The 14185-nt window shown below is 42.6% G+C and overlaps 1 protein-coding gene across 1 annotated transcript in view; it reads right to left on the reverse strand.

Annotated features, from left to right (window-relative positions):
• Positions 1 to 14185, reverse strand: part of LOC145403213 (sodium-coupled monocarboxylate transporter 1-like) — a 53778-nt gene that overhangs the window by 15687 nt on the left and 23906 nt on the right. The window contains exons 2-12 of the mRNA XM_080275022.1: positions 11945 to 12177; positions 11368 to 11498; positions 10392 to 10580; positions 10124 to 10284; positions 8699 to 8839; positions 7723 to 7781; positions 6168 to 6327; positions 5635 to 5753; positions 3999 to 4153; positions 3267 to 3421; positions 2384 to 2496 (exon numbers count right to left, since the gene is read on the reverse strand). Of these exons, the coding sequence (XP_080131148.1) occupies positions 2384 to 2496; positions 3267 to 3421; positions 3999 to 4153; positions 5635 to 5753; positions 6168 to 6327; positions 7723 to 7781; positions 8699 to 8839; positions 10124 to 10284; positions 10392 to 10580; positions 11368 to 11498; positions 11945 to 12176 (1615 nt within the window). The 5' untranslated portion in view covers position 12177. The remainder of the gene's footprint in view (positions 1 to 2383; positions 2497 to 3266; positions 3422 to 3998; positions 4154 to 5634; positions 5754 to 6167; positions 6328 to 7722; positions 7782 to 8698; positions 8840 to 10123; positions 10285 to 10391; positions 10581 to 11367; positions 11499 to 11944; positions 12178 to 14185) is intronic.

Below are 14185 nucleotides of genomic sequence, written 5' to 3' on the forward strand. Positions count from 1 at the left end.
TAGAGTATTCCAATTTATATTTGTATTGAAATCCCCAGTTAGTATAATTCTTTCCGATTTCTCTTCCATTTTATGTAGCAAGGATCTTATACTCTGAATTGTACTCTCTGCCAGGTCCTCATATTCGTCTCTTTCCCATGTGTTTGATCTGGGTGGCATATACAAATTGGCTACAATTACTTTACCTTCAGATGTGTCAATCTCTACTGCAATCAGTTCTACTTGTGATGGTATATCTAGGTTTATTTCCTTGACTTTTAGATTTTTCTTAGTTAATATTATAATTCCTCCTCCTTTTTTTAAGTTTCTGTCTTTTCTCCATATATTGTATTCCTCTAAGTTTAGTATGTCATTGGATATCCTTGGTGTTAATTTTGTCTCAGTTTGGCATATTATTTGTGGTTCATTTTCTCTGACATAATCATTCATCTCTAGTAATTTAGATACCATTCCATCCACATTTGAGTACATCAACTTTATCATCTTGTTTATATACTTGTCATGACATGGTTCTACTAACTTCCTCCTTTTTCTTCCATCCTGTTTGTGTACCACTTTCGTACCTGCAATCCTATTACTTTGTAAAAAAATTTCTTCTTGTCCTCTTCTGATCTTCCCTCATTTTTTGTTTTTGCTTCCTCCCTTTTCTCTTTCAGTAATTCCAGTTCCTCTTGTGTTAGGCATCTTTTTATCCATACATTTTTGAACTCCTCTTTTTCCATAAGATTCTTTGCATTTTTTAGTATCTCTTCCACAGTGTTTACACTCTGGAAAGTCACCTTTAGAGGTCTTGTCTTGCTTTTCTTGTATTTCCCTAACCTTTTGTGTTCCTCTATGTCTTTACTACAGATTTCCTCTGATACTTCTTTCAGTAAGCTCATTACATTTGCCATCTCCTTTTTGTCTCTAGTGATTTTGTTTTTAATTTCTTCCTCTTCTATACCAGTGATTACTATTGATTTATTTATTTCTACTGAATCTCTGACTAACTTTGGATTGTTTTGGATTATTCTTTTCACTTCCTTTTTAATGTTTTTTTCCTCCACCCTTGTTTCTAAGTCTTTCTTTACTTTCACCATTTCAGCATACGTGGTTTCTACATCATTTTTGTAGCTTTGCACAGCTTCATTCACCTGTGTTATCTTCTCCTCAATATCACTGCTCTGGTCCATAAGACTGCTTGCTTGTCTAATTGTCTCTGTGTCATTTTTTAACTTTTCCATAACACTCTCGTGATTAACTACTGTACTTCCCATTTCACTCACTTTCTTCCTAAGGGTATTCAATTCCACTGTTAGTTCACTGATGGTTGTGTCTTTCTTATTGGCCTCCCTTCCCAGTTTTTCTGTCTCTTCCTTTTGGAAGTGCATTTGCTTCTTTATTTCATCAATTTCATTTTTGAAAGCCATTTCTAGTTTGTGTACACGTTCAACCAGTCTATTGTGATTCTCCACTTCAACCAGTTCTTGGTAGAAATCATTTTGTTTTTTACTTTTATCCCTTTTCTTTTCCAAATTTGTTTTACTGAAGTATGTATCCATTTTGTAATACTAAATGAAGAGTATGCACTTACACTTTCCGCGTGTTGCCGTAGTATAAACAAACCCAGCTGACTCAACGTGTGTGTGTGTGTGTGTATTTAGTAAGAAGTACATTTTAAATACAGTAGTATGAGAAGTAGGCATATATCCTTATGTGTAACATCTAATGGTTTTCTCTTTTCTTTGGCTGAAGATTGTTTCAACTGATCGCGAAAAGTGACGCAGTGCCTTTTGCTAGAGAACACCTACATTGGGGTTGGCAATGGTCGGTAGAGAGGTGGTATTGTGTCTCAGTGCGCGAGGGTTCGAATCAGCTGGGACAGTGAACAGTTTAAAGGATTTGAATTTCGTTGTAGTAGACTTTACTGATCTAGCTACTAAAGACCCGCCAACATGCAAAAACACCCCCGTTAATACCAGTACACACCCTTTAAGAGAAGCACACAAAGTAAAATGTGCTAGACACTGTTTGGAAAAAATAAATCTGTAATGTGTTATAAGATTAGGAATACTGTAGGCGGAGGTCGCGGTTTGAACCTTTGGTCAGGTTCCTTGCATACATTTCCATTTCAGCTGATGCCAGATGATTTTATTCATCTGATAATGAGACATAAGATCCTATTTGTTCATGGTGTACAGTTACAGTTAACTGGTAATGAGTCATAAGAACCTTATTATTAATGCTATACCAATACCATTATACAACCCACGCATGGTCAAAGTAACTCCAGCATTATATTCCAGTTAATACAAGATTATTTGGACGACAACGAGTCATAAATGCCCGAGAGTGTTAGTATTGTCACCATTAACCAAACACAGACGTGACAGACCCGACCAACCTGTGAGGAAGCTGAATAAGATGCCTGAGACGATGGCGACGCAGAAGCCTAGGGTGACGGTGTGCTTGTAAGAGATGCCCAGCAGCTTCTCAGGGTAGTCCAAGTCGTGTACACTGTTGGATCACATGTTGAGAAGGGGTCACTTATGTGGTGAGGGAATATGTCTATCTGTTAGTCTATATTTATCGGTTTGTTTATCCCCCTATCTACCCATATCCATCTATACCAGAACTTTTTCCTTATTACGGTATGTTGTTGTTGTGACCCCAGGCTCATCTGGACGTGAACCCAGTAGACTGCAGGAAACTGGTCACTTCAGCCGGATGCTTCCTCAAGAGATGTGAAGGTGGGGACTGACCTGAATGGTAGAGGTCTGGGAGGGGAGTATGTCATGAAGAAATGAATGTTTGCCACTCCATTTTTTTATTGTTCTGACCCACGTGATAGCCTCCTCCTCCTCCCTCTCATCATCATCATCATCATCATCATCGTCGTCATCATCATCATCATCATCATCATCATCATCATCATTATCATCATGACTTCTTTTTCCTACCGTACCTAAGGATAGGGTGATGGGTCCAGAAAACAAGGAAAAAGAAAGCATAAAGGAAGGGTAACTATCAGTAGTATTCTTAGTGAAAGAGGTCATGCATTCATTCGTTCATCATTCAAGCCCCTGAAATCCTGATTCTACATCTCACGTCCAATAATTCGCACAGTGGATGCTGTATTTTAGTTTGTAGATGAATTTTACATTACTTGTCAGATAGTTAATCCATCATACTAGATATATATTAGTTCCTTGCTGATTTATTTATTTATTTATTATTTTACTGATTGTTGGATTCCACCCCCAAGAGAGGTGAGAGTTGGGACTGACCTCACTGGTGGAGGCTTGGGCGGGGGTATTTCCAGTCCGACAGGGCAGGTGTCAGTGGAAGTAGGGAGCAGCTGAGCCTTGAGCCCCAAACTGGACGCCCCAAAGCTGACACAGAGAGGTGCTGACGTCCCCAACAGCAGCGCCATGTACACACCCTGCACCAGCACGACAGAAACACAGTCAGTAACAACAGAATCGTAACACACCTCCAACAACTACACATTAACAACATAAATACTTAACACCCCCCCCCCAACAACTATAGTCATTACACAATGTAAATTACACGCCCATCCAACCATAATTTAATCCAGCTTCTGGTTCTGGCTTTATTAATATACCCAAATTCACCAACAAAAGTGAAAGGGTTAGAGGAAGACTGGATGTAGCTCATAAAAAGTGCCCCTAATCCGGTGACTTTATATGTTATTCTTACTCCTAGCAGGCGATTTAATTCAACGAAGACTATAGTACTGAAAGGGTTAATGAAGGCTACTGGTATATCTAACCCTATACTAGAGGGGTTAATGAAGGCTACTGGTATATCTAACACTATACTAGAGGGGTTAATGAAGGCTACTGGTATATCTAACCCTATACTGGAGGGGTTAATGAAGGCTACTGGTATATCTAACAAGTATCCAATATAGTGTCTGTCTGAAATTGGTTATAATTATCTGACGACAGCAGGAATAAATGTTCTGGAAGTGAATGAGTTGAGTGTGAAATTACCACTGGGTTTGAGAATGGCATGAAGAGCGCCATGATAAACACGGCCAGGAGGGGTCCACTGACGGCCCCGACGAACGCGTGTGCCGTCTGCAGCAGCCCTCCTAGGTTGCCCGCCAGGAAAGCCAGACCCACCGCCAGTGTACCGTAAGCCAGCGCTGGAAAGACAACACCATGTTATAATAGGTGTGTTTGCAGCTGACGTAGCTGGGCCTTTCTCACACCTTGAATATTATATCGTGGTTGCATGAAATTCGGTGAGCTCTAGTCTTGAGGCAGGAATGAGTCACCTTGGTTATTAGTCAAATTTATCCTCCAGTCTGGCTACCCGTGGTCATCAACTGAGCTGAAAAATGGTTTGATAGGCCATCAGTGTCAAATGAAAAGAACTCGACTACAGTTCGTCCGCTTTGACCCGGTGGAAATCTTCGTCCTTTTGCAGTGTAGTTCTTTTAACTCAGTGGCAGAATAAGATAATGTAACGGTTTTACATCAATTCCATAACTTTGTGACCAGGGCTTTATTATAGTTTTTAATCGCATGTTATGACGCATCATTCGAACTGAAGAAATGGCAGGTTTAGGCCCAGTTAAAGTGAAAAGGATGTAGTGCACAGTTATAAAAACCATAGTACCTTAGTCCAGTAAGATACCATCATTATAATCATATCATCATCATCATCATCATCAGTCATGACCCTTTTTCCACACCTAAGGATGGGATGCGGTTGCATCCAGAATCATGGGACTAGAAGGTACGAAAGGTGTTTAGTTTGTAATGTTGTTCCAAAATGTATTTCATTATGTATAGCCACCCTAGCTTCATTTTGTGGTATAGTTTTAAGGAAACACTTGAAACCCAAAATTAGCCTTTTAACGAATTTTTAAATCTCATTTGCTAGAAGATTCAGCAATATACTTCGTTAGAGCTCGCGATTCAGGGGACAAATTGAAGATGGCATACGCCATACATATTTAGTTTAAAAACTGTGAGTGATATTGGGAACAGTGCAGCTGACCCTTTGAATATTGCTCTGGTGTCCTTTACTCACTGCATATGACCACATATTGGTCTAATTTCAAAATATTTACTTGAGGGTGGGTTACAGTAGTCACCTGTCACATGACTCGCTTCGCACACCCTCCCCCCGTCCGCTTGGAGGGCCACCGCTGTTGAAGGTGATGACTCCCCCCATCCCCCCTCCAATACACTAGCCTGTTTCAGACACTGTTTCAACCTTCTTTTATGCGATGACGAAGCTGTTACAGAAAGGCCATTCAGTCAGTTCTGCGGCCCCAGCCTGACATTGAGCTTAGGGTGGTTTTGGACACTTAGGTTGTCTTTGGAGACTTCTTAACACCTACTTCTTGCCGAGTTCTCCTGGACATTACATCTCGGTATCCTAGTTTGTATGTTTTGGTCATTTGTGATTTTGCCTCCATACCTTCTGCTAGGACAAGCACTTGAGTGTATGTATATTCTGTATCATCAACAACCTCATTATCATTGCCTGTTTTTTACTTTCCTATCATTTTCGTTTCGTCTCACAAGCCTTCCCAGATTTCTTGGCTCGTAGGTATGCATCCTGCCCAACGCTATATCTAGGTCTGGATGAGAGGTGATGGATTCCAACACTGACCTACACATTTGGTGACCTTGGCCTGGGCGGTGGGTGACAAGGCTGCGAGGCTGGGCACCATAGACAGCCAGTCCTCCCACGTCACAGCTGCCTGGGCACTCACCGCTGACGAGATGGTGCTGCAACGTCACAGTGCCGTACATTACTCACCACAAATTGCATCAGAGTGAGCACCACCACCACCACCACCACCGATATCATCATTATCATCATTCAGTGTTATTATGACTACTGCCACCACCATTATTTACATCATTATTATTATTATCATCATCATCATCACCAGTCTTTTTTCCAACTTAAGCATGAAGTGAGGCAAGAGCCACCAGCTAGGAAAGATAAAGTATGAAAATGGGAGAATCGCCGGTATCAGCAGCATGCCAGGGGTAGATAACTAAGACGACTTTCTTTGATGGCATTTCTTGGTCGACAAACACCAGTTACCTCTTGGGATTCAAACCAGTACAAGGGCGTGACACCGATTTGGGTGTCCTAACCACTAGACTGATGAAAAACAGATAAATAGTAAATACCTGAGTGCCCCGGAGAGAATACAGGCCACAAATAAACCCGGGAGGCCAGGAGCTTGACTGAGACGGTCCATTACGAAGAAGGGTAATATCTGATCCTTCTTTTTGATCAGTCCGGCAGCTAGGGGGTCACAACCTTCATAGGTTGCGAATAACACCAGACCTGTAAAGAGAGCGGAAGAGGGAGTGAGAGGAGTTGTCGAGTGAGGGAGGGATGAGAAGGGAGGTGCAGAGTGAGATGACGAGTGAGAGGCAGAGTGGAGGTGAAAGGCGAAACAAAATAAGGATGACGGAAGAGAGGGAGAGTGAGGGTAAAGGGAAACGGAAGAGAGGAAGAATGGGGTGAGGAGCAACGGAAGAGAGGTCGGGTGGGTGTGAGGGGGAGAGAAGAGATGCAGAATGGGAGTGAGGGGTGGGGAGGGAGGGCAGCGTCGCTATACACATTCAAGTTGACATTATTTCTCTCAATGTATGGAATGCCCCTGACGCTCCACTGCTCACACATGACTGACCATGAGAGCACTCCACAGATACTCCCCTCAGACTACCATACGTGATTTGCAAATGTACACTCCAGCTCCCAGTATCAGCTTTAGATGCCAACACACTGGGGTAAAGAGTCCAGGCCCAAAGATTTCGTGTTCGGCCATGGAATCAAATCCGTAACATGTCGGTTGCATTACCCTATCGCCGAGGTATCCCCAGTGGTTGGGTACCCATCTCAGCACATTATAATCGTGTTAATTTTACCAGTTAGTCATTATATTAGCAGCATCTCGTTCAGTATGAAGATTTTTTTCTTATCCTGGTAGTTTATACAGAACCTTTTATAGCAATGAGATGAAAAACAATCTCGATAGAACCGCACAATTTAAAAGCATCTTCATTATTTCATTCTCACTACCGCCACGCAATTTTAAGTATATAGCTTACCACCTCAGTGCCATGAGGTATACTGTATATATCATCATCATCATCATCAGCCGTTTGAGTATCCACTGCAGGACCGGCCTATCTCGACCGAAATCGGGACGATACAGCCAATGTATCTCAACCAAGTGGCTTAGGCTGTCTGGTAGAGATTGTATGTAGGGTGAGAAGTGCTTGTAAGTGTAATTGTAGTGCTGGAGTGGCTTTGGATGTGTGTGTAGCCTGTGAAGCAAGTGTACTCGGCCCGCGCAAGCCGACCGGGTGCAAGCATACATTATAGTATGCGACACTGGTTCAACCACAGCACCCCTTGTGTCCGCCAATGCGGTACGTGTTCGGGTGAACACTCTCAAAGTTTATTACCCTGGCGGGGCGCGAACCATGGTTCACCCGTGTACGAAACGCACACTCTACCACTCTACCACAGAGGCTCCGAGGTATATATATATATATATATATATATATATATATATATATATATATATGTGTGTGTGTGTGTGTGTGTGTGTGTGTGTGTGTGTGTGCATGCGTTCTTGGTTTAAAGGTGTTAAAAGGCTATTTCTGCTAGAGATGAGGCAAATGAAATGTTAAAATAATGCTTTCGCAATTTTGCGGTAAATATACTTACCCGTGAAGGCAGCAAGCGAGTAGAGGATGATGTACACGGGTACGGTCATGAAGAGGGATCTGTGGGGGAGAAAACATATTTTATCGTAAAGGGTGTTGATGTGGATATGCCGGGATGTTGTAAGCGAGAGGAGTGGAAATGATTATCCGAGACGAGCTTGTGGATTTACGTGGAAGGACAAACAAATGAGGAAGTCTGAGAGCACTGTGTACATGCTGATGTCAATGTGCTGGAATGTGTTAGGAGTGTCCTGAGATGATTTGGCCATGTGGAGTGCATGGAGAAGGAGAGATGGACCGGGAGAATGTATCTGAGTGAGGTGAAGGGAGAAAGGGGAGGAGGGATTCCGAGGGTAAGATGGAGGGATGGGGTGGAGAGGTATATGAATATGGGAGTGGTCCATGGTGGAGGGAGGACAGCTCGATGGTAGAGGTCACGGGGACGTGGAGGCGACTTGTTCATGGCCACCACTCCAGGATTGAAGGTGTTTGGCTATTCACGTATTAGATGAAGAGGAATACATGTCTGAGAGCGATGTATATATTGAGACAGCAAAGATCTGGCCATACAGGAAGCAAGTGGATACGGGCAGGAGCTTTTGCATCACTGTAACTCACTGGGAGCTGGCAGGCGCAGCTAAGAACGCGAACCCTTGTGGTTCTAGATTCAGAGTTGACATTCAACTTGTCTGGCTTCAGATCGTGCCGGCATTGACAAGAAATTGATATTGCAATTCATAGTTGATGTTTCACTCGCACCCTGTATTTGGGAAGCATATCATACCAAGCATTGTGGCAGAACATGTTCACTGCACTGGAGGAGGGGAAAAAAAAAAAAAAGTCTAACCACAGCATGTAGGCTGCTCACTTAAGCCGGCCTTTTCTCCCACCCGCCCGTACCTGCTTCCGTCCTATGAGGATGTGACTTTATACATGTTTGATTCGTGCTTGACAGGTGCACACTAATAAATACGTACAGTGTTGCATGGGTTAGACTCTTCATGCTGGAGTAGCGCTGCACGGATGTCTGCGAGCAGGCGAAGGTTGACGTAGCACCCAGTACGGCTCCCAGCACGATGTTGGCCACTGTGTGTCGCTCATACAGGTCGAATCCCAGCCTGGTTAGAAGCAGGAGATTTTGGTATTATTTCATTTTCTTGTTGTCGTGGAAAACTGGGAGTATACAATATACAGTTCATGAACTTAATCATTCTTAGATTTTTTTTTTTCTGTGCACATTCATTGACAAATGAATAGAAAAAATTAGTGTTGGAAAGGGATGCTGTCACGTGGTGGCACTGATTTAACTAGGAAACTCCAGTGCCTCGTCATAAGAGCGTCCCTCCGTTTCCTCCTTATCCCCCCAAACAAGGATAATGGAATGTAGAAGGCACCGTCACCTACAGTTCAACGGCTTCATGTTCAGATGAGCCTTGGTCACCAACAATAAGCAAAATGATAATGAAGTTGACATATAATGTTGAGTTACTGGTCGATTTTCAGCCAGTTACTGTTCGCGTTGGCACATACCAAACCCACGTGAAAAACACTTCCTTTGGCCACTATCGTTGGTCACTAGAAATACTGTGATTATACTAAAGTTGAAATATACTGGGATCTTTATTGACCTTATTTAACCATACACGGTTGACAAGTGAATATTAAGAAGTCCTGCGCAATATAAATCTTGAAGGTTTCAAAGAGCCTTTAACATCTAGAGACTATTACATCCCCTTAAAATTATGCCTGTCGACTGCGCATTGGTTAATATAGTAGACAGTTTATATTTATTACCTCCAAATCCTACCCTAAAACACGATATTCAGTTGCCGGTTTACATGCAGATCCCCAACATTACCTCTGAGACAAGGGGAAACAGACTGAGTCCACCAGTCCAATAATCTAACGCTGGTTCTTCCAGTTGTGAGTTGGATGTGTGGGTAAGGGTCTTGTCACACTGAAGTCGGAATCACACATATTCTGAGGCAAATTATTCGATTTCGTAGGTTGGGACAGAAAATAGAATAAGAACACCTTGCTTGATTAGACCACGTTAAGGAACACTGTTTGACCGGGCCACTTTAAAGGACATTTCGTTTGATTAGGCCACGTTAAAGTACGCTTCGTTATTCATCTATAGTGAGAAACGCTGTGCACAAATCGTGACCCAGTGAAACGGGGTATTCTTCATTCAGCATTTACCCTAGTCTCTACAACAGCCCGCTACAGGCTCAAAGGCCGAAAATCCTAATTCATGGAGACGAACACCGAGGCCAAGCGTTCCCATAGCGTCTGCTCCCATCTTTTGCATTACACAGTCTTGCAATTTGCGCTAGAAATGTCAGGTTTCGACGTCAGTGTAACAAGGCCTTTAATCCCTTGCTTGAAATACCGGTACCTACTTTAAAATGTTAGTGCCGGTCCTGTTGTGTTCCAGTGCCACCTGCCACACTTTGCCCAGGCCTCCAACGTCTATGGAACCCTTGATAACGATGGCCACCATACCACCGATGATGACGCCAAGCTGAAGCACGTCCGTCCATACCACCGCTTTCATCCCACCCTGTGTAGACAAAGAGGAATTACACTATCTATCTATTCGTCTATCTGTCTATATACCCATCTGTCTATCCATCTGCCCATCTGCCTATCTGTCTGTCAGGCTCTTACAATGGCAGTATAGACGGAGGCAATAGCAGCTACGGTGAGGATGGAGCCCCACACAGGGAAGTTCATCACGGCAGCCAGGGCCAGGGCGGGAGCATAGATGGCCACCGCTTCGTACAGCAGGGTCTTGATCACGAACATTGCACTCGCCATCCTCCGAACCCATCTGGAGTCGTAGCGCATCTCCAGGTACTGCAGGGAGAAAGGGAGACTAGAAAGAGAGAAAAGAAAGAAGGAAAGATAGAAAGTGTGAAACAAGAAGAGAAGACGGCAGGATGACTGTTGTTGTAGTCCCATAAACATTTAGACGAGAATACTGTGGGTTGACATTTTCTTTCTCCTGAAGTCTACCATCCGCCTCTCGGGAGATAGGGGTAGAGTTGTAGGACGGGTATGTAACCAGGCAGCGGAGCCACCCGGTTATATTGGTGCCAGAACAAGAAGACACCCCTCTCCAGGACCAGGGCAAGATGGTAGAGAGGCGAAGGAAGAAGTGGCAGGAAGAACAGGAAAAAAAAAAAAAAATCGAGGAGGAAAAAGAAGGGGATAGACAAAAATCATCAAATCACGCGTCAGTGAATGTATGGAAGGCTAAGACGATAGGGAATTAGAGAAACTATGGAGAGATACAACAAGGCGGGGACATAAATGGACACTGAATTAATTTTACAGCGCCGTGATTTGTACAGGCAGGACATTTATTTCCGTGTGTGGAAATAATGTGCCTTCTTCAGTTTCTGTTACTACTGTTACTTCTTCAGACATAATGATACGGTTTTAATATACTGTATTCCTGCTATTACCCTATAATTTGTTACCTTAATATGAACTTTTTTATCTGTAGGGGTTAGTTACGACCTCCATCACGCCCTTACTACAAGACTTCTCGCCTAAACTATATAAATAAGTAAATAAATTAATTAATTAATTTGCCCCCTGGCTGAAGGTAAAAAATAAAGGTACATCGATTAAAACTTACCTCATAGACAGAAGTGATGCGTAGGTTATACAGGAATGGCATAAAGACGAAAGCCACGATGGGTGTACCTAAATTACCTCCTACACCCACCCACCACCCGACGTTGTGGTAGTAGGATTCCGCAGGGCCGCCTGAGGGAGAGAAAGAGATGGAGTCACACCATGTAGTCGAGAGAGAGAGAGAGAGAGAGAGAGAGAGAGAGAGAGAGAGAGAGAGAGAGGGGGGGGGGATGCGACAGATTGTGAAAATGGAGAGATAAAGTGACAAAATGGCAATTGATGATCTGTATCTTCTAATGACACATGATTATGGAGGAGAAAAATCAAAATTTATTGTCTAATCGCCAGCCTACCTAACACAAGGTGACTGAAATGTAAGATGAGGAGAGGGACATTAGTCACAGATATTCCCAGACTCACGAAAAAGTCGGCCTTGAATACACTTAAACACGCCAAAAAGAAGCCACAGCAAAAAAAGAATCGTTCCAGGACCATGATGACCGAAGTCCAGAAGGTGATCAGAGACATAAACCTATAAAAAAAAAAAAAAAAAAAAAAAAAGATGAAATTCAACCTACCGAGCACCAAGATGGCCGAAATGTAAGAAGCGACGAGGGACATGGCGACTGGGAAACACGTCATACTTCTGCCCCCGAGCAGGAACTCGTCATTGGCCTTTTGTTTGCTCCTGAAGGCATAGTAAACACCGATGGCCAGGGATGAAATGAGCATTCCGGAGAACATAATGTAATCCACCCACGTAAACCCGCGCAGGAACCCATCCTCCGTCAGGTTGAACGAGTGACGCATCCTGGAAAAAAGTGTAAGTTTTAGTCTCGATACCTGCTACAGTAGGCTTACCAACATGACTTGCTACTCACTAACAGTCCAAACTCTTCACTCAGCAATGCACCCCCCTCGCTCCACAGTACACTTGCTCATCTCATGCACCAGCTATCATAACATAGTTAATCCTCCTTCATGACAATTCGCAACATAATAGCTCTGAGAATGATCAGTTAAGGTTGCCGGTCTCCTGTGGTCCACTGGAATCACTTCCAGTTGAACCCAGGCTTGCAACATTAACAGTCTTGTTGCCACTTCAGGTGCGGATTCAGCATTATTTTGTTAAAGGAGGATCCTGTTTTTATATTTATACCCACTGGCGACAATCCTATATTTCATATTGAAAGCTAAAACAGAAATATTTAAATGTGCACATGATAAAAACTAACACGCAGGAGATATACGATGAAATTTTTAATAATCAGTACAGCCCGTGATCTTCCAACGATATTTATCTGTTTCTTTGTGCATGTGCGTATAATTTTTTTTTTATATAAATAACAGAACGGAGGAAGGAAAAACAAATGAGTAAAAAAAAAATAATCCATACACCAGATTACTGGTGTCCTCTGTTCATAAAATATCTGTAACAGTTAGACTTGAACAGTTGTGGGTTGAAATTTGGAGGAAAACAACTCTGGGGAAGCGAGTTCCAGAGAGATGCAGTTCGGGGAATGAAAGAATTCTGATAGGCATAAGTTCTGCAATATGGCTGAGTGACATTCCAGTCATGAGCGCTACCAGATGCCCGTGTAGCACGAGGGAAGGCATGGAGAGGTGGCATCATGGACGCAACTTCGTCTGAGCATTTGCCAAAAAAATATATGTAAAATAATGCAAGGGAGGCAACATTCCTTCTTACTTGCAGGGGAGGTAGTTTATATGTAATGGCAGGGTTGTTAATGATTCTAACAGCTTTATTCTGAATTTTGTCTAGTTGTCCTAATGCAACCTCTCCACAACCATTCCACAAGGGTGGGCAATATTCAAGTTGAGAGTGCACATGACTCTTATAAATTATAGCTAACTGCTCATCGGCGAAGAAGTTACGGACTCTGTACAATAATCCAAGTTTCTTTGAGGCGGTTTTAGCAAGTGATCTGACATGAGAGGTCCAGCTGAGGGCACTGTTAAGTGAGACACCAAGAATTTCAATACTTTTGGAGATGGGAATATTAGTAGCACTGAAGTTAATGTACGAATCTGGCAATATCTATCTATTAGTAAACTGTATATATTTAGTTAGATCTTGATTTATGGAGATGGCTGTACTGAGTTGAGAGGTAGAGGTATTAGACTTTGTAAATGAAGGTCTGAGTGTGAATGAACTATGTAGTGTTGAGTCATCTGCATATGAGTGAATGGGATTGTGGGTGACAGATAGGAGATCATTAATATGAACCAGAAATAGGGTTGGCGCCAGAACTGATCCCTGCGGCACGCCGGTGTTAATTGAGTGGAAATTGGAATAATAACAACATTTCCTGTTGATAAGACAGAAAATCAGTATACTGCATCCATAAAGAAGGCAGGGATGCTAACTTGGGTCTTAATGCAGTATTCATCGTCTGTGGTGCCAGATTGTTTCGTGCGGAATGTGCATCGATATTTTTTAATCGAGTGTACAGTTACAGTTACCGAATAGTTTATAGTCAATTGCACGGTCATTCAGGAATTTTTTTTTTTTAAGAAGTGGAGGGATTTCATATATAATATCAATAAATTCCTTCCATACAAAAGGTCTTTCCTTTGTTGTATAGAATAGTTGAGAGAGAGAGAGAGAGAGAGAGAGAGAGAGAGAGAGAGAGAAATAATCGTAGTGAAGGGGCTAATGGAAAGTTATTTCTGCCTGTACAGCGTTTTACACACACACACACACACACACACACACACACACACTGTATCAGGAAGTGTGCCACCTTTGGTTATGCAAGTGTATACACACAGTATATCGCAACCTAATGTTTATAATG

Source organism: Coenobita brevimanus, chromosome 60 (assembly GCF_032717465.1).
Source record: "Coenobita brevimanus isolate Jiangsu-jjx chromosome 60, ASM3271746v2, whole genome shotgun sequence".
Taxonomy (NCBI): domain Eukaryota; kingdom Metazoa; phylum Arthropoda; class Malacostraca; order Decapoda; family Coenobitidae; genus Coenobita; species Coenobita brevimanus.